Genomic DNA, 26320 nt, shown 5'->3' with positions numbered 1-26320 from the left:
TTGGGGCGTTAGGAAAACCTTTTTGAGGTGCTGGCATTTGATCTGAGTCATGGGTGACGACAAAGAGGCAGTTGTGTCAAGATGTAGGATGAGAGATCTTAAGTAGAAGGATGAGCAAGCACAAAGGTTGTGAGGTGGAGACAAACTGTTGGGTTTGAGGGACCAAAAGTTGGCCACTGTGACTGGAGCATGATGGGAAATGAGGAAGCCGGATCCAGATCAAAAAGACCTGAAGGTCTTGGCACAAGGGGTATATTTGTACTCTGATGGCTGTGGGAAGCAGCTGGAAGGCTTTATCAAAGGGGTGATGTAATTTCATAAACCCTTTTCAAAAATCACAGCTTGCTAGTGTGTGGAGAATGGACTGGAGGGGGCAAGAGCTGACTCAGGGTAGACTAGTTGGAAGGCTGCTCCAAAGTTCAGGCAGTAGGCAATGGCCTGGGCTATTGTTCTGTCAGTGAAGATAGTTAAAATTGGTTGGATTCGGGATATATTTTGGAGGGAGGCAGCGTAATAGACTTGCTGATGGGTTTGATGTGAGGTGTGAGAGAAAAAGAATCAAGGATGGCATTAAAGTTTTTGCCCTGATCATTTGTTTAGGAAGTGTTGCTCTTTATTGATGTAGGGAAGATTTGGGTGGAGCAGATCTGTGGGAGAATGTCAGTCTTCTGTTTTGACCGTGCTGAGTTTGTTGAAGTTGAATAGGCAGTTGTATATGAGTCCTCACTTACCAGAAGATGAAAGCGAAACTGTTGGAAAGATGATGTGATTTGTCGAAGATAACATAACTACATAGTTAAGTTTCCTAATAGACTTGACCCCAGGCATCTAACATTTTCTCTGTACTTCTTCATTCTGTTCTTGCACTTCCTCTGTCTTGCACTGTTTCTTTTTCATTGTACAGTGGAAAGAGTCCAGGCTCAGAGTCATCAATTAAACTTCAAATTCTTAGTTTTATCATGATTTAGTTGTAATTGTTTCACTTCTCTGATTCTCGGTTAATGGCTGAGATAATGGAATGGAAGCTTGCCTTATCTGTATCTTACAGATTTGATGATAATAAATGTGAAGACCCTTTGAAAGTGAAAGTACCCCATAAATTCAGGGGATTTGTTCTTGTATTTGCGTTAAGTAAACAGTTGTAGAAGCAGGTGGATTTATTGACGTTGTTGGTTGCAGGTGAGAGCACAGAGCCGGGATAAGCAGATAGAAGAAAGGATGCTGTCCCACAGGCAAGATGACAACAACAGGCATGCAACCAGGCATCAGGTATGGGCCTTGTTAAAGCTCTGGCCATTCCCAGTTGAGAGCCAAGTTTTGGATATGCTCTGCCCATGACTGTCTTTGGGTATTTCATGCCTCTTGTTTCCTATGGTATTATGTCTAAATAACTGGTCTTTAGTCAAACTCAGAATCATAATTGTTTTTCAAATAGTAAATTTTCATGAAACCAACACTTCTACATCATAAATAAAGAAAGCATGCAATTTATAATAATAACAACAACAACAGATAATCCTGGTTATTTGAAAGATTACACCTGCTGCTCTATTTCCTCATTTTGCATCTACTTTTTAACCCATTGTAATTTACCTTCAAACGCTTCCACTCTGCTAGAATGTTTCCAAGATCACCAGTGACTTTTCCTCAGCATTTGACATTTGTTGCTGATGTCGTTTTTTCTTCTAATTCTCTCTTCCCTTGAATTCCAAGATGCTGCTTTACCCTAATCCTTCTGCTTTTCTGAACATTCATACCCACTGATTACACTTAATTCCTTTTTTCTCCCTGAATGCCCTTGGTCTTTACTCTTGCTGGTTTTCTGCCCAAACTCTATATTCCTGTACCAAGAAGAAATTGTACTTACCCTTCAAGGCCTTGTACAACTCTCAGCTGTTGTAGAAATTCTTCCCAAAACTTCTACCATTAATGCATTTCTTCTTCATGCATTCCTACTGTAATGTTCTCAGAATGTTGTTTGGCCTTGTCACATATTATATATACATAGCTCACCATGTGATATCTGTTTTTGAGGTAGGTTATAGGTGGATAGCAGAGGAAGCATGGCGATGAGGGAGAAGTTTGGCTTTGGAACCAAACAGATCTGGATTTGAATACTGTGATTCTTTTACTCTAGCAGTGTGGTCTTGGACAGGTCAGCTAACTTCCCTAAATTTTATTTTCTTGTTAATAAAAAGGAGTGACTAATACCTACCTAGCAGGGTAGTCAGCTAAATCATACATCTAACGTCCCTATCCTCAGTGCTTGGGGGATAAGCACTCTGTAAATGGTAGCTACACTTCTCTTTGTTTATCTTTGGCTCTATTCTTACTCAGTTTTTGAATTTTTATGTCAGTGCTTGTAAAGCGGTAAGCTTTCAGTAAATGCTTATTGAATTGAAATGATCTTTATTTTACTACTTTTGCTTTGGTGGAGACTTCCATCCTTCATTCATGTTCTATTTCGGTTAATATCAAAATAAGTACATTCCTGAACTCATATTAACTGACAGGGCACTCGATTTGGAATTTTAAAATTGCCAATCATTTTAACATGGTGGTTGTAACACATCTGACATTCCCACGCCACCCCCTCCCCGGTTTGTTGTTACTTTCATTTTGAAACTAATTACACAATAAGTTTTCTACCTAGCTTGCCAATTTTCTCCTCTTCTTCCTTTTAGGCACCAACAGACAGGCAGCTGCGATATAAGGAGAAGGTCGCTGAACTCAGGAAGAAAAGAAATTCCGGACTGAGCAAAGAACAGAAAGAGAAATACTTGGTGAGAAAAAGTTAACTATTTAATTAGCATGAACTTCTTTTGGTTTCTAAGCTTCTGTTTTTCAGATTTGTTGTTTGGTATTCTCTATAAGTATAAGGACTGTTCTCTGGCAGTTAAAGTTTACTAAATTCCCCCAAAACTGGCTGTTATGAGTGGAAACCAGAGGTCTTCCAAAAAAAAAAAAAAAAATACTGTTAGAATTTAGATGAAAAAAAAAGTTCAGTCCTCTAGTTGTTTGTAAACTTTACTTTAGCTTTAAAGGGTTAAATTTACCCTCTCAAATGCCATGATAATGGAGATGTCTGTTTAAGGAGAAATACTCAAAATAAGCTATAGTCCACTTTAATGGAAAAATAAAATTCCTACATAATAGGTATTAATTTGGTGATATAATCTATAAATCTTTTTGTAGTATTTTAACTTTTTTTCTAGTTTTATAAGTAATGTACATTTGTAGTAGAAAATATAGAACAATTAAGGAAAGTATGCAGAAATAAACATTAATCCTACTACCTGAAAAATAACCAGAGTTAGCATTTTGGGATGTAGCCTAGCTTTTTACATAATGCCTTATTTATAAAATTTGGTTATTACTATAAATACAGCTTTGAATTCTATTTTTAATTTAATATCTTAAACTAGTTTCCTCATTTTTGTTAAAGTTTCTTCAAGAAACTTTTGTATACCCTGGCCGGGTAGCTCAGTTAGTTAGAGGTCAGTTGTCCAGATGAATCCACCATGGTTGCAGGTTTGATCCCCTGTCAGGGCACATACAAGAATCAACTAATGAATGCATAAATAAGTGGAACAACAAATTGATGTGTCTGTCTCTCTCTCTTCCTTCCTCGCTCCAAAATCAATCCATCAGTAAAAAAAATTTAAAAATATTTTGCATAACTTTAATTTTTAAGTAAAGATTTACTTTATTATAAACCTATTAACAAATGCTTAACTACTGAAAATACCAAAAAAATAGAGAAGAAAAATTACAGTAAAAATGACCCTCCAAAATATAAATCACTGTTAACATTTTGGCATGTGATCGCTCAGTCTTTCTTTGATGCATTTTGTGTGTGTGTGTGTGTGTGTGTGTGTGTCCGTGTGTGTGTGTGTGTGTTTTAATTATTTCATGGAGGTGGAATGTTTGCTTATTTAGTCCTTAGAGTAGATTATTGAAAGTATGGTTTGTGATTACTTAGGCAGTCAGCATGGCGTCACTAAGACAAAAATATGCCAACTGTATTTACTTTTTTGGTAGTCGTCACTGTCTTGAAAAGGACTTTATGAGTAAATGGAGATGGGCGAATGTGAGATGAATTGTGGGTTGTGGGGTGAATTTGTAGCTAAACACTTACACTAGACTGTGTGGGATGTGTAGAGGAAGGAGCCTGCAAGGTTGTATACCTCTGTTTGTATTGTTCAATGTTTTTATCTACAAATTGGGTAGAGGTGTAATGGTATGGTAACACATAATGCCATTTATTGAGTGCTTGTGCTAGGCACTGTGGTTATTTTGCTCCCATAATCTGTAGCAAAGATGGATGGTGTTTCACCTATTTTATAGATGGGAAACAGGTTTAGAGAGCTAATTCGCCCAGAATCATACAGGTAGAAAGAGTGTCTGCAGTAAAAGTTCCTGAAATTTATCTTACAAACATCTGCTTTCTATTGTTTGGGTGAGGTTATTCGGACCCAACCTTCCTGGTGAAAATGCTGGATAGGATTTTTTTTAAGTTAAAAAATAAAAAGTTCATGACAGTAGAACAATACTTAGATGTAGTCCAAATTGAAAAAGGTATACATCAGGTGGGCCCAGGTTAACCTTAAGAAACTTTACTAGGCATACAGGTACTGTTGAATGGTTTCTTCATGTGCTAATATATGTGTGAAATCTGTAATGTTCTTCTTGGGATGAGCCATTCACTCCTCCTAACTGCCATTATCTTCTATTCTCTGGGTGGGAGGTGGAGTCTAGGATGGAGTGGGAAGGGCTAGAATCAAAGGTTTAAAAGGGAAGTTCCTCTTGTAGGATGTCTTTCCAGTGAAAGGATACTTGTAGTGAATGCCATGGTAAGGTTTGATACTTGTTTAAAACTGGATTATTTTAATGTTTCTAATTTTCTGACTCTTTCCTCTTGTTCTTGCTTAGTATTTAGTAAAATATTTTTCAAAGGGGCTAGCTAGTTTTTCATACATGCTTGGGCTGGAGTTCTAAAGTGAGAACATGACAATGCCTTTGGCGGACAGTGTAATGATGGCGAAGAAGTTCAAGGGAAAGAATTTACAAAACACTTTCATACAGCTGCCCTTTCCTACCTGCAAATTTACCTTTCAGTCTAAAATCTCAGACTCTAAGGCTTTGAGATTTGTTTGTTTTTTTTGTCTTGTTTCTAAAGGAGGGAGTTTCCACTAGGGTTTCTTCCAGATCTCAGGATTCTAGGCATCTGTGGTGCTTTTGGGTTTGTTATACTTACTTATACTGTGGTGCACGTTTTCAAAGGGACAAATGGGGGCGGTGGCGTAGCATTTTTATCCACGAGGTGCTCATTTAGAGATAGAGAAGAATGAAACTCCCTTTTGGAGAGGTGGTAGGAGCATTTCCTTTCCAGATTCACCAGAGCGAGTATGGGTGTCTTCTGGCGTTAACCTACCTGATAAATAGCATGTCTGCCAAATCCATGGTGCCTAGGGTAATTAATGCCTGGCATATGGTAGGCATTAGAAAAAATAGCTTGGCATCGATTGAAATGAAGTAGATGGTGTTCTTAGAAGAAGAAAGTCTCACGCTCTGGTTGTTTTCCTAGGAACACAGGCAGACCTACGGGAACACGCGGGAACCTCTCTTGGAAAACCTGACGAGCGAGTATGACTTAGATCTTTTCCGAAGAGCACAAGCCCGCGCTTCAGAGGACTTGGTGAGTAGTAAGCCTCTAGCTGAGGACCATTTGTGAGGAGCAGTTCGCCCAAGAAAAATGATTAGTGATCAGTTAGATGGGAATTAATGTACCTTGCTGCTTGAATCCCTTTCCCCTTCCCCCAGCTATCCTTACTTGAGACTGTCTGCCTTCCCATTCATATTTAAAATTAATTACCCCTCCTCCCTCCACCTCATTTCCTGATGACCTGTTTTGGTGGAGGTGGTTGGCTGAATAAAACAATAGGTACCCCCCTTGCCTCTAGTAATTTGCAATTCTGAGAACCTGTGGACTGAGAGATACCCTGTTGTTCTCTTAAACTGGGACTCCCCTTTTCAGGGGTGCCTCAGCCCTTCAATACAACTGTAAAAGAATAAGAAGAATATTGAAGAGGGATAATGGAAAAGGCTTTTGTCAGACATTTTAGAGTTAATCTTTTGACAAAACCAAGTTTTACAATTAAGCTGGTTTTCTGTTCTGATTTTTATCAACAGTTAACATTTAGTTTTGATACTGTCGGCAGAATTTTCAATAAGTTTGCTTTATGAAAATTGTGATTGATTAAATGGATTGAGGGGATCTCTGTAAAGTAAATCTCTTCCTCTCTTTTTTGTTTCTTTACATTTTATTGACTACTTCATTTAAAAATCCTCTGATACGCTTGTTGAAAGTTTTGTAGGTGGCAGGGCTTGCTAGCTGCTCTTGGCTGGGATGGGCGGCTTTGCTGGTTTTCTCTAGGTGTACTCTGGAACCAGGGCACTCCTAGGCTAGCCTTTCAATGCTCTATCTGGTTCTGCTTTAAAATCCTATAGCCACCTCATAGCGACTGAGTGGAGATAGATATCCAAACATATTTCTGCTTCCTGGACTTCAGATTTCAGAAGTAAAGCACTGTCCATGTTTCAAAAAACATTTTTTAAAGGACCTAGGTTGAGAGGGTGGGTATATGTCATGTAGATATACATAGGGCTGGAAATATGTAAAGCACATTCTAGATATTTTTTTCTGTTTAATTTTAGAATGTCTTATAAAAGGTGGGGGGTTTATATTAGTGGTAGATTGCCTTTTAGAATTCAGTTTGGTTCAGACTAGTAAGAACACACTTTTACCAGAGACTTGTTCTGATGTTCAAGAGAGGAGACCCTAAGTGTTCTAAGTAGCAGAGAAAAGCTGCTCTTCACTGGGACCTATACTGAGCCTTCCCTATTACCCTTGGCCATGTCGCCAGCCCTCTTCAGTTAGCTTCTCATGAGTTTAGAAGCCAAATGTGTGTGTTTTTTTCATAGCTTAGCATGATGGCATGCACATAGTTTACAAAAACAAAGATGATTACAGTTGACATGGGTTTGAACTCTGCAGGTCCACTTAAACATGAATGTTTTTCAATAAATACTAAAAATGTATTTTCTTTTCCTTATGATTTTCTTAATATTTTCTTTTCTATAGCTTACATTTGTAAGACTACAGTATATAACATACTAAAAACGTGTTTATCGTCTGCATGTTACCGATAAGACTTCCGGTCAACACTATACTATTAGTATTTATGTTTTGGCGGTGTCAAAAGTTAAACATCATTTTCAACTGCATGGGGTGGGGTGTTGGTGACCCTAACCCTCCATATTGTTCAAAGGTGAACTATAATTCTAAACCTCCTTTGACTTTTGATGTCTTTTGTACAATAGGAGAAGTTAAGGCTGCAAGGCCAAATCACAGAGGGGAGCAACATGATTAAAACAATAGCTTTTGGCCGCTATGAGCTTGATACTTGGTACCATTCTCCCTATCCTGAAGAATATGCACGCCTCGGACGGCTCTATATGTGTGAATTCTGTTTAAAGTACATGAAGAGCCAAACGATACTCCGCCGACACATGGTAAGTTGTCTGGGTTTCATGATCATGTTGGCCGTAAGCAATAGGATCTCTACATTTTGACATGTGTCCTAATGACAATTATCTAAGCACCTCTCAGTGGTCCACAGGAATGGGATGAAGGCATAGAAAATCAAAAGCCACATTAGGGTGGTGGTACACAGCCTGTGGCTTGGCTGGTGCTGGGTGGCACTTAAAGCAGCCAATGGCCTTTATCCACATCCTGTCATACACACCTCCCTGTCTTTTTTTCTTGCTGCTTGCTTTTTTCCATTGTTCTTTTGCAGATGGATGACCTCTGCCCTTAGTTTTTAAGTATTGCAAATTAGATGAAAATAGACTTCATTAACAGAATGGGTCCTTTGGTGCCTTCTGAAGTTGTTTATTGCTTTTTTTTCGTTTCAGAACATCTTTCTTCTTTTAGGAATAAAGACTTGAATCTGATTTTATTGTTTATTATTAGCTATTTTGCCGCTTTAAGCCACCTTTCCCTAGTTGTGGAATTAAAGTCTTAAAGGGACTTTCTGCCATGGAGTAGGATTGAGGAAAGGGTAAGGGACAGAGATAACTCTTTCAGACAGGGAAAGCTTTCTTTTATCTTGTTTCTATTGTCCTAACATAATTTGGCTCTAGGCCTTTTATGGTGTCTCTCCTTCCCCTTCCATCTTTACTTCCCAAGGTTTCCATATGGTGAACCTCCATAATCCAGGCTTCCCATGGTTTCTGTTCTTACATTCCTCTCCCCAGTTTGGTGATACTTTCTTTGTGTGTGTTTCTAACCCTGAAGCACACAATTGATAGCATTGTGGCCCAAACCACTCCTATGAATGAAGCCCTTCAGACTCTGGCACGCTTGACTTGGGGTGAGGATAGAGTGCTGGAGGGGAGGTGATGGGCAAAGACTGGTGGGGACACTAGGGCACAGGGGAGGATGGTATCAGCAGGACTGGTCTCCATGATTGTAGACCATGGAGATAAACTAAAGTATGGTTTTGCTATGTGAAAGTAAGGCTGCTATTTTTATTGATGTGAACTACTTACCATTTTTGCCATTTTTTCTTTTTGTTTCTGGTTATTTAGTGGCACTAACCAATAAAACAGCCAAAGAGAGCAAGAACTAGTAATAGGTGGAGAAAACAGGGTCTGGATAAATCTGAAGGTCAAGTAAACATTCTGAATTTTTGAGGGTCTCTACTGTATTATATGAATTACAAAAACCAAATTTCAGGAAATAAAAACCTACTTTACCTAGTAAGCCATGCTTCTGATTCCTATTGCTTCAGGCATAATCATTGAATTGGGCCCAGTTTGGCTTCTGTTTCTAAACTAATTGTGTTAGTTTGTCTGTTTTTGGGAAAAGCCACATGAGTAAAGGGGTGGTGGTGATAGGGACAAACTATAGATGAAACTTTTTCAAAGCAGTTTCAATTAATATTTGGATTTGCATGTGACAAATTAGGTCATGATTCTTAAGTTGACCAAAAGTCACAATAAAAATATAATGGAAAATGTTCTGGATATGTACGTATGCTTTCTAAATGTATTTACATAAAACCTTTCAAGAATTCACCTATTTACAGCAATGATTTTCAACTGGTGTGCTGCAAGAACTTTTTAAAACATACAATAATTGACTATTTAGTCAGAGGCACTGACATCTTTCCCCTTAGATTGTAAAATACAAAAAAGACAGGCAACACAATAGCCGTCTGTCCAGTGTGAATGCCCTGTCTTGAACCATAAACATATAGGTCATATAATAGAGCTGCATCTTATTGGTCAGGTTGCATAATAAGTTTGCATCTGATTAGTTGATTCTTTTTTAAGAATAGTTTATTGATTTTTAGAGAGAGAGGAGGGGGGGAGGGAGAGAGAGAGAGAGAGAGAGAGAGAGAGAGAGAGAGAGAGAGAGAGAGAGAATGTGAGAGTAACATTGATCAGCTCTTAACACCCCCAACGAGGGATTGAGCCCACAGCCTGAGCATATGAGCAACCTCGGCATGTGACCAGAATTGAATGGGCAACCTTTTGGTGCATGGGACAGCGCCCAACCTATTGAGCCACACCAGCTAGAGCTGATTGGTTAATTCTTGGAACCAGAAATTCTTATAAACAAGTGTAGGCCTGATTTTTTAAAAAGTAACCTTGGCCCTAACTGGTTTGGCTCAGTGGATAGAGCATCGGCCTGCGGACTGAAGGGTCCTGGGTTCGATTCTGGTCAGGGACATGTACCTTGGTTGCACGCACATCCCCAGTAGGGGATGTGCAGGAGGCAGCTGATCGATGTTTCTCTCTCTTTGATGTTTCTAACTCTCTATCCCTCTCCCTTCCTCTCTGTAAAAAATCAAAATATATTTTTTAAAAAAAGTAACCTTGGAACAAAAAGGATAGGTAATTACAATCAAAACTATACCCTTTTTTTGTCAGATTGATAAAAAATATACTTTTTGGCGTGCTGCAGAATTTTAATAATTAGTTTATGTGTGCATGAGATGGAAAAGGTTGAAAATCCCTGATTTACAGCAGTGGCTGGCTGGCTGCTTTAAATCTGTTAACGATTCAGAGTAAGGAAAGTGGTACCTTGTGCCCTCTTGTGGCCAAGTGCCCTGCCAGCGCTGCTGGGGGCCACCCTCCACCCCAGCTTCCTGCTGCTCAACCAAGCTGCCTTGCCTCCCCGCCCCCCCCCCCCTTTTTTTTTTTTTGCACAGAAGGATTTGCTCCTATTTCCTTATGTAACAAAGGGGACACTTGGGGCAACCAGAGGAGTTACTGGTAAAGGTGAGAGTAAAGCACTCCTATCTTAACTCTAAGCTGCTTGAAATAAGCTGCTTAAGGATTTCCTGTTGTTGCAAGGCATTTTCTAATAAGCAAGGCTATTTTTATTTATCTGGCTTTTATGTAGTAGATGGTTTTAATCTCCTGGATTGAAACGATGCCAGAATATAACCCAGAAAACACTCCAAACTGGTAGAAAATATCATAAATATATTACAGTGATTTAGAAGCCTTAAATTGTTATACTGAAAACATCTTGTTTTACTACATGTTCTCAAGTGTGTTCAGCTATTTGTCATCTCAGCTGACTAACATTGTAGTTCTTTTCTGAGCAGCAATCTTGCTGGGAAGGTTGGTTTCCCTGATGTCCGTTCCATTCTCTTGCAGGCCAAGTGTGTGTGGAAACACCCACCTGGTGATGAGATATATCGCAAAGGTTCAATATCCGTGTTTGAAGTGGATGGCAAGAAAAACAAGGTAAAAAGTGGTGACCTAAGAAAGTGGGGTGGTTGTACATTGACAGATTTCAGAAGGAATTTGTTTTGTGTCCATCTCACCTTGTAAAGAAGATAGAACTCTTCTGTTGGCCAAAATACACTTCTGCTTCATTAACTACAATGGTCTGATCTGTAATTTTAGGCCTTTATCTGATAAGTTCAGAAGTCACTGGCCCACACATGAACTCTGTTTTTCTGCTTCCAGATCTATTGCCAAAACCTGTGCCTGTTGGCCAAGCTTTTCCTGGACCACAAAACATTATATTATGATGTGGAGCCCTTCCTGTTCTATGTTATGACAGAAGCGGACAACACTGGCTGTCACCTGATTGGGTATTTTTCCAAGGTCAGCAGGATCTGGAGATTAAGAAGCTATGGTCGGAGCAGGGTGATTGATGTTGGCACTGGGAACGCAAATCACTGACAGGAAAAGGTCATATTCTGGATAATGATGACAGCCCTTCCCTTTTTAAAAAAAGGAAAATCCATGTCAAAGATTGTTTAATGAAAATGTGCCATTCTTTATTAAAAGCTTCTGGTTTATTCATTTCTGGACTTGAGGGTTGGAGATGCCTATTAATTACTGGCCAGAGCCCTGCCTTCTAACCCACAAGCCCACAACTTGTAGTCAAGCCAACTCTCCTGGCTTTGCCCTCTTCTATGTTATTAGCTCGAAACCAGGAGTATATTCCTTTTGCCATATTTTTTGGAAAAAAACGAAACAAAAAAACTAGGTTCTTCCCATGATAATGCCACAGTGCCTTTAAAGACTCAAAGCCAGAATGTGTTTATGACTTTTTAAGATAACAAATTTATTAAAAACGTAATTCCCATACCGTACAATTCACTCATTTAAAGCGTACAGTGATTTTTAGTGTGGTCGCAGAGTTGTGCAATTTTCATTACCTCAGTAAGGAAGCCCGTACCCATAAGCATCACTCCCCATTTCCACTCAACCCCTCCCAGCCCTTCTGTCTTTGTTCTAGACATTTTGCATAAATGGAATCCTACAATATATGATTGGATTGTTTTTGACCTCCTTCCAGAATGGGCTTACTGTTTGGGATCTCTCTCTTCAGTAGGCAACCAGCCCCCTTTTGAGAAATTGCTTTTGAAGGGAGCTGCCCTAGCCTGACTCTGCAGTCTAATCCGTTTGGCCCTGCTCTGTGACTATAAAAAGCCCAGAGTCAGCCCCCTTTAGAGAGACTGGAGGTCTCCGAGCTGGGGAAACCCTGGGGTTAATGGCTTGGCCATCATAAAGAGTGTGGAACAGCTGTGAGCCGGACAGCCACTCCCAGGACTGGTTAGCCAGATACTTTGCAAGCAGCCTTATTTTGTATCTGTCTGCTGACACCTTTAGTTTGAAACTCGTATGACCTGCTCATCTGTTCTTGATTTTAGGAGAAGAATTCATTCCTCAACTACAATGTATCCTGTATCCTTACTATGCCTCAGTACATGAGGCAGGGCTATGGCAAGATGCTCATTGATTTCAGTAAGTGAAACTGCTAAGCTCCGTATGGCAGGGAACATGTGAATATTGTCTTTTTGTCCTGTGGTCTCTACAATTCCTGGCTTGTAGCCTATGCATACTGGTGTTAAGTGAACAAGTAAGTCGGCAGAACCTGAATATCATCAGTTGGCCTGGTACACATTGAATACAGGACCCTGAGCTTGGTGGGAGATTAGAGGAGAATAAAGTAAGGTTGTTAGGATGATCCCAGCTTGGGATTTATGAACAGCACATACATGCATAAGGCATCAAATCTGTTCGTGGGTGTTAGGGATTTCAGTTTTGTAAGGGCTTTTCTAGAGGCAGCCTGTATACCTGATAGAGGCTTTGGGGCTCATTAATTATGGCTTCTGTATTTGGGAATTTTCTTACTACCTAGAACTTTATTTGTAACCCCAAAATCAATACTCTTGGCAGAGTATTGGCAGCAATACTTTTGCTGCCATTTGTGGATATGTGTGTAGCAGCAAAAAAGTCACCACACATTTCCATCTGAGGTCAAACAGGTGACTTGTTTCAGCTCTCTCAGTATAATCAAGTGTTCTTTCAAGGGTCTATTAGTGTCATATTTTTCATGTTTTTGTTACTGATTTTAAATGACACCTAACATAGTGCTGAAATACTGTCTAGAAAGGCTTTGATGTACATTACAGAGAAATATGTATTACACTTCATTCGGGATAGATTATTGTGCTGTAAGTTCAAAGTTACTGTATCAACAATATCTATTAAATGAAGTGTTGTTAAACAGAAATACATAAAAAGGTTACATATTGATTGGTTGACAAAAATGTGACCAGAGGCTTGCTGGAACCTAATTCTATTTTCCTAGGAGCGATGATTCAGTATTTTATAATTTAGTGTTTGCAGTGACTTTTTAGAACATAAGTACAGTGAATAACGAGAATCAACTGTATTTTACTGCGTTCACTGTCATTCCACATGCTTTAGTCCAAATTAGAATTCTAGGGGACGGAGATTATGTATCTTTAATGGGTAACACCTATTACCAGCATGATTTTTATGGAAATTTTCAAACATATACAAAAGTAGAATAATCTGCCTATCTTCTATCTATATAAAAGCTTAAGTGACCAATCAACCTGTCACTATGATGTGCACTGACCACCAGGGAGCAGATGCTCAATGCAGGAGCTGCCCCCTGGTGGTCGGTGTGCTCCCCACAGGGGGGGCGCCAGAAGCCAGGCTCACAGCTGGGAGCCGCTGCAGCAGAAAGCGCTGCTGGCTAGGTGGCAGGCACAGCGGGCCAGGATAAGCAGGAGCCACGCGGCGCCCGGCCCTGGTTTGGGCTTCTCCCCGGCCTCCTGCTACTTCGGGCACTGCAACATCCCCAAGGGGTCCCAGATTGCGAGAGGGTGCAAGACAGGCCAAGGGACCCCCATGGTGCACAAATCTTGGTTTACTTATATTCCCACCCTCAGTTATTTTAATATTGCTAAAAGATAAGACCTCTTACATATAAGAACACCCAAAAAAGTTTTTAATATAAATTACAGTATTCAAAATACCCTTATATTGTGATTTTTGTTCTTATTGTTACTCAGATCCAGATAGATTTGATATATTGGAATTGATAGGTGTGGCTTGTAAAACATTTTTAATCTGAGCCCTAACCGGTTGGGCTCAGTGGATAGAGCGTCGGCCTGGGGACTCAGGGTCCCAGGTTCGATTCCAGTCGAGGGCATGTACCTTGGTTGCGGGCACATACCAAGGAGGCAGCTGATCGGTGTTTCTCTCTCATCGGTGTTTCTGACTCTCTGTACTCCTCCCTTCTCTGTAAAAAATCAATAAAATGTATTTTAAAAAAACAACAAAAACATTTTAAATCTGAAAGTTCCCATTCCATCTCTTTTTCTTTGCTCTTTAGTTGTTGCAGAAAGCAGGTTCATTTTCCAGTATTTCCCAGACTGAATTTTGCTGACTGTGTCCTATAGTGTTAATGGTAAATGTTTAGATAGAGGCTTCTTGAGATTCGGGTCCCCCCCCTCCCCCCCCAACTACTTCATAGGTGGTACTGAGAAAATCTGTTTTTTTAAAGCAACTTTACTGAGGTGTTATTTACATGCTATACATTCATCCATTTTAAATGTAAAATTCAGTGATTCTTTTTTACTACATTTAGAGTTGTGCGATAGTCTTCACAATCCAGGTTGAGATTTTCATCTTCCCCTCCAAAAAAATCTCATATTTATTAGCAATGATTGATTTCCCATTTCCCCATCTCACCAGTTTTAGCATCTACTAATCTACTTTTTTTAAATCCTCACCCAAGGATATGTTTTTGTTTTTTGGGTGTTTTTTTTTTTAATGTGATTTAGAGAAAGGGGAGGGGGCGAAAAACATCAATTGGTTGCCTCCTATACATGCCCCAACCAGGGGTCAAACCTGCAACCTAGGTATGTGACCTGACTAGGAATCGAACCTGCAGTCTTTGCTATATGGGATGACGCTCCAACCAACTGAGCCGCCAGCCAGGGCTAACCTTTTTTTAAAATACTTTAAATTTTCCCCCATTACAGTTGACGTAGTAGTTTCAGGTGTACAGCATAGTTTTAGACATTTATATAATTATGAAATGATTATCTCAGAAGTCTAGTACCCATGTGACACCGTACATAGGTATTACATACAGTGTTATGGACTAATCTACTTTTTGTCTCCATGAATTTTCCCATTCTGGACATTTCATATAAATGGAAGCATATAGTCTGCTCCTTGTCTGTGTGGCTTCTTTCATGTAGTATAAGTTCTCGAGGTTCATCCATGTTGTAGCATGTATTAGTACTTTGTTGCAAAGACTTTTTATAGCATTGAAAGAGCATGAATGACTGATGAGAAACTTTCTTTCTTAGCTCTTCATCTTTAGAGGTTTCTCACTGAAAATCTTTTTAAGGTAATTGGATCATTAAGGGAAGGCAATCTCAGGACTACTAGATCTTCAGAAAAATTCATCAGGGCTTTGACCAGTTTATTGAAGGATATGATAGGCATATATATAAACCTCCAAGTGAAAGATGCACAGGGCAAGGTATGAGGAAAGAGTGTAGTAGCGCTTTCATGCCCTCTTCAGGTATAGTTCCGATAATCTAGTTCAAAATGTGAAAAATAAAAGCTATGTAATGAAATGGCTTCCCATCCCAATTCTTATGTATCCTGTTCCCAACTCACACCTACAGATAACCATTGCTATTAAAGTTCCTATTAGTCTTTCCGAATTTTCAGTGTCTATTATAGTAAATGCAAATACACATTCTTCCCCTTTGGCTTATACAAAGGCAGCATACTCTACAACAGCTATATAGTATCCCACTGAATGAATGAAGTTGACTGAACTCTAACTGGTACTGCGGAGTACTCCATACAACTTCTTCCACGTTGGCACACTGTTCTTTTCTCTTAGGATGGGATATGGTGTTGCTAAAAAAAAGCCTGTGTGTTTGTTCCCTGGCAGGTTATTTGCTTTCCAAAGTGGAAGAAAAAGTTGGCTCCCCAGAACGTCCCCTCTCAGATCTGGGGCTCATAAGCTATCGCAGTTACTGGAAAGAAGTGCTTCTTCGTTACCTGCATAATTTCCAAGGCAAAGAGATTTCTATCAAAGGTTGGTTTTTGACTCTAGAATGGTTGTTACCCAAGATGTTAACTCCACTGAATATTTTAACGTTTCCACTTGGCCCTATTCATGCTTTGTAACCTGCAAAGATAATGCCCCATTCTGTGTTTTATCTGGACCTAACAGGAGGCCCACTGAATATGGGTCTTTGAACTTGATTTCTGTAGGGGCCAAGAGTGGTTTCTTGCTGTAATGTCTATTTTTGTAGTTATTTGGACTGGTCAAATGAATGCTTCATAAACTTTTTCTGAGCAGGTTGGGTTGAGTATCAAATGCTCCAACCATCTGGAGATCATTTGCCTATCCTGTAAGGGGGAGGGGTTTAGGAGGGGACTTGATCAGGGAGTCTGCATTTTGGCCAGGTTCTTAGTAGATCTTCTGTTTCAGAAATTAGCCAGGAGACAGCTGTGAATCCTGTGGACATTGTCAGCACTCTGCAAGCCCTTCAGATGCTCAAGTATTGGAAAGGAAAACACCTAGTTTTAAAGAGACAGGTAAGTTTTTATCAGCTCCTTGCACATTAATAAATGTCCCTGGAAGCCTAAACAGCAAAGTGGGGCCCTACTCACCCTAAGGGAAGGTAAGCTTCCCTTCTTAAAGGAGTTTGACTATGTGCATCTTTTTATATGGACTCTTTTCTTTAGCGTGCAGTGATGCCTCCATCGGCTTATCCTACCTTATCCTGTCAGAAGCTTTTGGTAGCTCCTGTCTCATTTGGATGGCACTAGTTAAGCAGCTCTATCTTATACAACACTTCTAGCATTCAATAATTTTCTTAGATTGGAGAAAATTACTCATCTGTAGAGTGGAATGAATAAACTCCAGGGCTTGTGAAAGTGGTTTTAAATTCCTTCCAGAAAGCTCTCTCAAATCCATTTTCAATTTTAAAAAAATATTTTTTTTATTGATTTCAGAGAGGAAGGGAGAGGGAGAGAAAGATAGAAACATCAATGATGAGAGAGAATCATTGATTAGCTGCCTCCTGCTTGTCCCCCATTGAGGATCGAACCTGCAACTTGGCATGTGCCCTGATGGGAAATGGAACTGTGACCCCTGGTTCATAGGTTGATGCTTATCCACTGAGCCACATAGGCTAGGCCATTTAAAATATTTTTAGTTGACTCATATTTATCATTAGGGAAGATGACTAATGATTTTCAGCTATTACTAAGGCTGTAGTAGGAAGAATGGATTTGCTAGTAAAGCATTTTGTAAGTTAAAGATAATTTTTTTACACCTTAGTATATTATTAAACCTTTCGTGGTTCCTTCTTTGCTAACAGTCATGTTGGAATTCATATATCATGCCATTTTAGTTTAATGTGTGTAATTTTTCCCATTTTTCTCCTCTAGGACCTGATTGATGAGTGGATAGCCAAAGAGGCCAAGAGATCCAATTCCAATAAAACCATGGATCCCAGCTGTTTAAAATGGACCCCTCCCAAGGGCACTTAAAGTGACCTGTTACCTGAGCCAGCGAACCCCAGCAGTAGGAATCCGTACCCTAGGGATCTGTCTGTCATTTCTGTTGCTCTTGTGATTGGCAAGTACAGTATCCTTTGGGAAGGCCATCCCCCTCAGGACTGTCCTGGCTCCGATCCTCGTGTACACTGCAGACGCTGGTTCTGAGGAACTGTTGTTTCGGCCTCAGTGAGGTTGCCCGGATGGGATCTATATTAGACTTGAGCGCAGGTCCCTCATAGCACTGACCCAAGGTGTTCTGTTTGGTCCCGTCCCTGTCCAGTCACCGGTTCTCTCCTCATGCTCTCTAGCCCCATGAGGTTGTGTTGTGTCTTCTAAACTTGTAATAGTGTTTCTTGCCGCCTGGTCGCCAGACCTCCAAATATAGTTGCCACTGCCGGGACCTTTCCAATTATTCCTTACATGTGTGTTTTGGCCGGGCAGGGAAGAGGTAACACTTCAGCGTGTGTGTGCTGGGAGGGGTCCATTCCTTTTGGGTTTCATCTCACTTGAAATATTTTCCTCCATTTTTATGGAAAGACTTGTTTTGATCAGTGTCAGGCTGACCAGAGCCAAATCCTTTTGAAGCTTCCCCCAGGGATTAGTCTTGAGAACAGCACATCCTCTATGTGAATGAGATGGAGAGAGGGAAGAGGCGGAGATTCTGTGCCGAGTTCACCTGTGGGCAGTGGGCCATGTCTTGGTGGAAGGGAATGAATGCTTTTTGCCTCACCAGAAAGTGCCCAATAGTAAATGTTTTCCTCCCTCCTGACTCCATGCCCCCATTATGTTGGCAGGTGCCAAAATAATTTCCCGTTCTCCATTTTATGCGGCATGTTGACTGGTTCATTAACTGCAAAACCATTTCACCAGTACCAGTCTGACCTAGCACACCTTTACTTCCACATAAGTTGCACTGATTTCTGTCTGAACATCCCTGGAGAAGTGGAAACTAATTGAAAGTATCTCCACCCATGACTCAGCAAGGTAGAATGGCCACCCGCCACAGTTTGCTTCTCTTTTCAGCAGTGCCTCACCCTCCCTCTAGGCTCAAGTGCTTATGCTCATCCAAGAACTCCTCCATTTCCTTTCTGGGATTTGCCACCGTCCCCTCTTCTCTGATCTCCTATCTTTGGTGGTATTGAAGTGAAGGAAGAAATGCTCCCTCTAATTTCTCTCTAGCCCATTATAACCTGCTATTTTGGGGCAGCTTTTGATGTGTGACATGTCACCCTTCCCAACTTGATCGCCTATAACACTGCTGTCTTCTTACGGAGCCCTCACCACAATCCCGACTCTGGTCATTTGTGCCTTTCTCTTGTCATCTCTGTACACTACTTAATATTCACTGTGGGTTGGGGGGAGCTCATTTTAAGCATGTTCAGTGGCAGCTCCCTGCCAGTTTCAGTGTCACTGTTAAAATTTATCCAAAAGCAACTTCACTGGGGGTTTTTAAAGGGTAAGGCCTTTTACTGAAGCTAACCCTTCCCCACATGTGGTAGAATGTGCTGTTCTATATCTACTCAATAAAGCATGTTCTCTGCTTATGTCTGTTTCACACAGGAGGTCTTATTACGAAACAGTGCAGCTCACCTGCCACTAATAGGAAATGCACTTGGGGTCTGTTTTCTCTAACGGTAAACTATCTGAGGGTGTGGTTTGTGGCTGTGGGATATCTTTTCTCTGTGATGCAGCCGATCTGCAGAGGTATGCTTACTCTGAACTTGTGCAGGTGGTGGAATAAATTCTCTGCCTTACTTTGGTTCCAACTAATAGGTATGTGTAGCAAGGACTAGTCAGTATTAGTCATTTTTTCATTAAGTTCATTTTCCTCTGATTTCAAGGGCAAATGACTCAGTAGGAAGTTAGGATAGATGGGCTACAATTAATTGATGCTTGTGGAAAGGTGGGAAGAGTTGTCTCCCTTCTCATCTCCAGCTCATTAGCCAATAGTGAGCTGTATCACCTCTAATCATTGACTCTCTCGGGTTGCATGATTCCTGAAAGTAGCTCTATTTTCCTGCAGCGTTTACCCAGTGCAGGGGAAGGGAGGTTGGGCACTTATCTCTATGATGGAAAGCAGGAGGGTGGGGTTTGTATTTGCTGGGGTGGTTTTGCTCACCATGGCCAGTAGTGGTGAGAACCCATCCCTGCGGGCAGCTAAGGGTCCTCCTTTGCAAGATTAAGAGTCCTGTGTGCCACTTATGAGGGGTGGAGGGTCGCACAAAGAGAAGCTTAAATAAAATGACGCTTAACATTTTTCTTAGTGTATGATGTGTGCCCAAATCTCACGGTTCTAAATATTTGCATCAAAGGGAAATTATGCTTTCACATTTTGAGACAATTGAAGTAGGTAATATTGACCATGGAAATAGAATGGTGAGAGGTCAAGGCACTTGAAGCTTTGTGCACAGTCCCGGTCCCCAACCTCTACTGATTGCCACCCCCCTTTCTTTACATAAGGATACAGTAAGTTCTCACTTAACATTATCAGTAGGTCCTGCGCCTTTAAGTGAAACGATGTTAACAAAACCAGTTGTACCATAGCTAATTGATATAAACAGAGTTAAGTTCCTGCCACATCTCGTCAACTTCCAACAAAACGACATTGAACGAAATGGTGTTATTCGAGGACCTACTATAAAAGGATTTCTCTGGTTTAAATCACAAGTATAGGAACGGTTTTCTTGTCAACTTGTAGGAAAACTGTCTATCCCCTCTGACTCCTTTTTTATCTGCACGAAAGAATCTCAGCTGCTTAGGCTCCTTCGTTAGAAGAGCAAGTCTGGCGTTATTGCTGCATCTGGGTCCTGACTAATCCTCTCCTAGTTAGATTTCCTTGCTTTAGCCACAAGCTCCCATGCTTCTAGTGGCTTCCACTGCAGAAAAAATAATGGAACTGGTGAAAACTTTTGGACAAAGGATGTTAGTTGATTCTATAAGCAGCAGGTGGGGGCCAGAGACCTAACCCAGGAAGTAGAAGCTGTGCCCATTCTGGCTCTGCTGCTGATTTAGGAATAAACTGTTCAGTAAGCCCTCCCTTTACATGGTTTCCTTCAGTCCTCACACAACTTCACTGCAAGGTGGGTATTCTGTCCCTTTTCCACGTGAGAAAATTGCAGCTCAGGTCTTGCTGCTGAGATGCAGCAACGGAATGAGAGCCCTGCTTCTCAGATTCCAAGTTCCATACTTGACAGTGCTGTCTGGTAGCCTCTGTTCCTGGCTTCCCATTTCTCCTCAGAGAATAGAGTCATTTAATTTTTAACATGGTGTGCCCTTGATCTAGCAAGATGATGCTTTGACTTGTCCTCAGCTTTGGTTTATCCCTTTCGTTCTGGGCAGGCCTAGCTGGGGTTAGGAATGTCCTCAAATGAAGTTCAAGGTCAAGATTGAAACTATATATGAAAAGCCAGTATAGGAAAATAGACTACAGCTTGCTTACAGTACACATTCCTCCTGGAATATGAAACAAGTGAGAAATGGCTTTTTAGAGCCAAGTGACTTTCAGGGTGGTCCTAAACACACCTGCCTGTCTTTGAAGAGCACGTGAGCAGCCAAATGACATTAAAGAGACTTTGTTTATGAGGGGTGCTATGATCAAGCACCTCAGCTCAGCAGTGATCCTTGCTTTTGAAAATGTAAGTATTGAGCCTTTTTAAAAATTCACATAATGAAACTGCACACATTCATGTATAGCTGAAAAATTGAGCCCTTGACGTCCATTCCTGGACCGGGGTTAGGAAATAAAGTACTCTGGTTTAAGAAAGCAGGGATCTGGCTCCTGCCTGCCTTCACAAACAAAGACACAGCTAGGTCTTGGTGTGTGCAGCCTCAGGTAACCCATTCAGTGAGGGAAAATGACAGGTAGGGAGAGGCCTGTCTCGCTGGCTTTGAACATTCGTTTCCTACAGCCTCGCAGGTGCACATATGCTCAAAACTCTGTACAGGGGTTTTGCTTGTTAATGGAAACTAAATGTGATGTGTGCTAGGAATTCTAGAATTTTAGAAGACATTTTAGCTATGCATTGGGATCATGCAATGACAGTTGGATCTCCACTGGTTTTACCTCAGCACCCTTTTTTTTTTTTTTTAAATATCTTTATTGATTTCAGAGAGGAAGGGAGAGGGAAAGAGATAGAAACATCAATGATGATATAGAATCACCGATTGGCTGCCTCCTGCATGCCCCCTACTGGGGATCAAGCCCGCAACGGAGGCATGTGCCCTTGACCAGAATCAAACCCGGGACCCTTCAGTCCACAGGCTGATGCTCTATCCACTGAGCCAAACCAGGTAGGGCGACCTCAGCACCTTTTGATACAGATTTGTGTGACATCCTCTTTCAGACTGCTTCCTAGTGTTGGGGGCAGTATAATTACCTACTTCCTTTGTGGCATCTTCAACGAATACCAATAAATGTTACTAAGGAAGAAACAAAGGACTGTCCAGTGATGAATAGTGTCCCCGGTGCTGAAATATCCTGCGTCTTGTGCAATACTTACAGATGCAGGTCATGCCACCACTGCTTCGGGGCTTGGGGGTTTGTTTATTTGTGCCCAAGAGGAGAAAATAACCTGTGCCATTGCACAACTTTAGCTCCATTGCCCTCAGATGATCTGTGTGAGATATAAACACCTTTGTTCTTGACAAACCATATTCATTCCAAGAAATTCGTCTTAACTGGGTATTTCTGGGAAGAGCTCACTTTATATTTACTCTGTTCTGATGTTATTAGAAACCTACACTCATCTCACAAAGGAGGTGCAGCACATCACCTCCAGAGATGGCCAATGTGTCCCATCTCCTGTGTGGGCTGGACTTCTGACTCATTAAATGTGGCAGAATAGCCCTAGCTGGTTTGGCTCAGTGGATACAACATCAGCCTGTGAACTGAAGGGTCCCAGGTCCCATTCCAGTCAAGGGCACATGCCTGGGTTGCGGGCTCCTGGGGGGTGGGGGGGTAGAGTAGAGGGGGAGGCAGCCAATCAGTGATTCTCATCATGGATGTTTCTCTCCCTCTCCCTTCCTCTCTGAAATCAATAAAAACATTTTTTTTAAAAAAATGTGGCAGAATAATATTCTGGTAGCTTCCACGTTTGCTCTTGGAAACCAGGTGACATATTCCCAAACCAGAAGCTTGAGTTGAACTGAATGTTTTGTGAGGGACTAAATAAGAGAGACCATTTGTAGAACTGAATGCTACAGCCAGCAGCACCAAAAATCCAAATGACATCCTCCCAGCGGAACACAGCCTCCCCTGCTGATACCTTATGGTACAGAAACATCCAGCTGAGTCCTGCCAACCTAGAGAATTGTGAGAAACGCTGTTTTAAGCCATTAATGGTCTTCGGATGGTTTGATAACAGCAGTAGGTAAGTCAAAGAAGAGGACTGTTGAAACTAAAGGGCTGGGACTCAGTTTGGCCTTATCAGTTCCATTAACTGCTTGCCTGTGATTGGAAGCCAGATGTGCCCAGAAAAGGGACACCACCTTGTCTAAATCCAGGGGGCACTATTCATATTCCATTTAATGGCCCTCAGAGCCACTGCAGCCCCTTTGTTCATTCAGCACATCTCAGCTTGTCAGTCAGATTGCTTCTGAGCCCCTGCCTGGCCTTGGAATTCTTGGCTACCTCCTTGTGGAAGTGGATCAGGAAAAGTGACTGTTCTACCATCAAGACATGGCTGGTCACTTTCCTGCTCAAGAATTGACCTGGCTTCCCATTGCTCATTGGATTAAGTTCTCATTCTGGCTTTCAGGTTTTCCCCTGAGCTGGCTCAATCTAACAGTGTTCATCATTCCCCTACACACAGACTCACTGCAACCAGACCAGTCTCAGCCCCTTTCCTGCTTCTACTGGGAAAGCCTCCAGCTTCCCCGGAAGTGTGTCCATTAGACACAAAGTAGTACTATCGGCAAAGGGGATACTGGGAAACACCAAGTTGAAGTTGGATATCAGTATGTTCCTTGTTTCCATGGTTTTTCAAAGCCTCCCTCTGGGGGTTTCCATGAGGAAGAGACAGAATGTAACATTTCCTGGAGTGATCTGATCTGGGGGAGCCTCTTTTTTTTTTTTTTTTAAGTGATGAGTTTTTTTATTGAGGTAAAATTCACATAACATAACAATTAACCATTTTAAAGTGAACAGTTCAGTAGCATTTAGTACATCCCAATGTCGTCCAAGCTTGGCCTCTATCTAGTTCCCAAACATTTTCCTCATTCCCAGGGGCGGGGGGGTGGGGGGGGGCATACTCTTTAATGGGTGTGGAGTTTCCTCTTGGGATATACTTTCTTTTTTTTTTTTAATATTTTTTTATTGATTTCAGAGAGGGAGAGATCAATGATGAGAGAAAATCATTGAGCGGCTGCCTCCTGAACACCCCCTACTGGGGATCGAGCCTGCAACCAGGGCATGTGCCCTGGAAAGAGCCTCTTGAGAGACCAGAATGCTGGGGTTGGGTGTGGGGGAGGGTGGCGGCAGACTTTTGGAACTTAACCTACATGATCAACCAACTGAGCCACACCAGCCAGGGCTCATCTTCCCTTCCTTTTTTTTTTTTTTTTTTTAAATATATTTTATTGATTTTTCACAGAGAGGAAGGGAGAGGGATAGAGGGTTAGAAACATCGATGAGAGAGGAACATCGATCAGCTGCCTCCTGCACATCTCCTACTGGGGACGTGCCCGCAACCAAGGTATATGCCCTTGACCAGGATCGAACCTGGGACCTTTCAGTCTGCAGGCCGATGCTCTATCCACTGAGTCAAACCAGTTAGGGCTTCCCTTCTTTTTAAGTAGCTTAGTGCCACCCTGTCCCCCCAAGAATCAGATCCCCTAAAACATCACCCAGTTCCTTCTTTTTGGAGAGGGACACAGATGGTCAGTGTTATGTAGCCTAGTGAACTGATGAGCCTCCTTTCCTGCTGAACCCACAGAGCTCCCAACTCATTCAACACCTTGACGTTTATTACCTAAGCGTGCCCTCTAGGAGTTGACTGTGGTTGATAGGCCCCTTTCTAAGCACCCTGGGGTCCTCTGTGTCTCACCTGCCTATAAACCACAGGGACAATGGTCTCCCCATCGACTGGGGGGGCGGGGGGGAGGGTTTCACTCCTCTGGAGCTCGTTTGAATGCCCAGGGAATGACTGAGTGCCCGTGTCCCCATAGCCCAGCAGTTACCCTCTACAAGAGAATGGATGAAGGACGGGGGATCCAATTCTCCAACTCAGAAGACACATGGATTTGGGTCCTTGAGATCATGGCTGAGTCGGCAGAGTGTGTCTGCGTTCAGGCTGGGGCTGTTGCCCTTACCTGTGTTGCAAACCTGTTTTCCCATTCAAGGGTGGGGGCCAGGACTGTTAGTATTGCCCTTCGCAATTCTGGGAAAGGCCTGGCCTGCTGATGTGACAAACTGCTGGGCATGGTGCAGAGCCCAGGCCACTTCTGCCTTCTGCCCTGTACTAGAGAAGAAGCCATCACTGTCCATTCATTTATTGAGCCCCTACTATGTTCTGGGCATAGGAGATAGAGAAGGGGTGGGGGTGGGGTGGGGGGCAGACTCATCCTGCTACGCAATGAAATAACTGAGGGAGGACAAGGTCACTCCAGCATGAGACTGACAACAGTGCCCGTTTATGCACGACGGCTTCTTGAGCCCGAGAGTCCTGGAAGGAGCCCCACGGTGTTCACTGCGAGCCTCGCGGGACATGCTGGTGTTGAGCACAGGACAGACACAGAGAAGAGAGCTGGCCTGGCCGGCTCGTCAGCTGTAGCGTCCAGGTACGGAGGAGGGTTTTCATCCTCTGGGGAGCATGGGATGGGGGCTCTCACTCTGGCCCGTGGTCCTCATCCTCTGCCTGGGAAGAGTTTTGTACATGGACGGTGGTTAAGGGAGGGTTGCCTGGCTCCTCCACCCTTGGAGCCTTCCCTAGTCACTCCACACAAGGCCCTCCATGTGCCTAATTCATGTTTCTGGCTGTAGATATCTGGGGTGACCCCATTACAGACTCACCTGCCATATCTTGTTATTCAGTCGTATGTGCCTCAAGAGCATGGACAGAGCCAACCCTCCGTTATCCTTGTAAAGGAAGGGAAGTGGTAAGCCAGTACTTAAAATCCCAAAGGCCCTCCTGGGGGTATGGAAAGTGCCTTGGTCAGGGAAACAGGAGGCACAGCTTTTAGTTCTGGCTCTGCTACCGGCTCACTGAAAGATGACGTGGCATTCTGCCCGCATTCTGCATGAGGGACATTCATTTCCATGTTGGTATCGGGGTGACTCCCATGGCCCTTCAAATGGAATGGCTCAAACACTTAGAAAAAAATCTTGGAGGAAAATAGAAGATTTCCCCCGTCTTTATGGCCAAGAGCCTATGTTGGAAGGAGTAGGTGTTCTGTTAGGAAAGTGAGTGACCTACTACCTGACTGTGGGAGGGTTTCCACTCTAGGGACCCCAGCCATGGGACCCAGGAGAACAGTGTGGTGTGCCAAGGGTAGCATCATGCCCACGCCAGGGAGACTAGCTCCGTCTGGGTAGGGCAGGTGGTCAGGAAAGGAGAGATGGGGCTAGAAGTTAAGTCAGTGAGGGCAGCCCCGAAGGATGTGGGTGAGTCCTTAGGGCATTGGTCTTGATCCTGAGAGCACTGGGGGTAAAGGGTGGGAAGATAGAGGATGGGTAAATGATGGTTGTTTTCTTTTGGTTTTGTTTTTCCTTTTCACCAAAGAGTTCTAGGCTGCTCCGATTTGCACTTTTAAGATCCTTGAGGGTGCAAGGTGGGGAATTGATTAGTTTTTCCAATTCTAGGCTTTAGGTAAAAATTCCCCAAGGCAATTTTGAACCTTTGGCAAAACCGGCTTCCTTATCCCTGCACCTACT

General features: G+C 42.2%; 1 protein-coding gene across 4 annotated transcripts in view; it reads left to right on the top strand.

The window, feature by feature from the left end:
- KAT7 (lysine acetyltransferase 7) overlaps window positions 1–19708 on the top strand; it is a 34311-nt gene extending 14603 nt beyond the window's left edge. For 2 of the 4 annotated variants that reach the window (XM_059670668.1, XM_059670670.1), the window contains exons 6-15: window positions 1180–1269; window positions 2685–2783; window positions 5588–5698; window positions 7384–7575; window positions 10735–10824; window positions 11050–11190; window positions 12246–12339; window positions 15830–15976; window positions 16376–16482; window positions 17341–19708. In XM_059670668.1, the coding sequence (XP_059526651.1) occupies window positions 1180–1269; window positions 2685–2783; window positions 5588–5698; window positions 7384–7575; window positions 10735–10824; window positions 11050–11190; window positions 12246–12339; window positions 15830–15976; window positions 16376–16482; window positions 17341–17442 (1173 nt within the window). In that variant the 3' untranslated portion in view covers window positions 17443–19708. The remainder of the gene's footprint in view (window positions 1–1179; window positions 1270–2684; window positions 2784–5587; window positions 5699–7383; window positions 7576–10734; window positions 10825–11049; window positions 11191–12245; window positions 12340–15829; window positions 15977–16375; window positions 16483–17340) is intronic. The other 2 variants (XM_059670669.1, XM_059670672.1) reach the window with 1 other exon arrangement.
- The last annotated feature ends 6612 nt before the right edge of the window (window positions 19709–26320 follow it).

This window comes from Myotis daubentonii, chromosome 16 (genome assembly GCF_963259705.1).
Source record: "Myotis daubentonii chromosome 16, mMyoDau2.1, whole genome shotgun sequence".
NCBI classification, from domain to species: domain Eukaryota; kingdom Metazoa; phylum Chordata; class Mammalia; order Chiroptera; family Vespertilionidae; genus Myotis; species Myotis daubentonii.
This window is presented reverse-complemented; position numbering and strand designations above follow the sequence as displayed.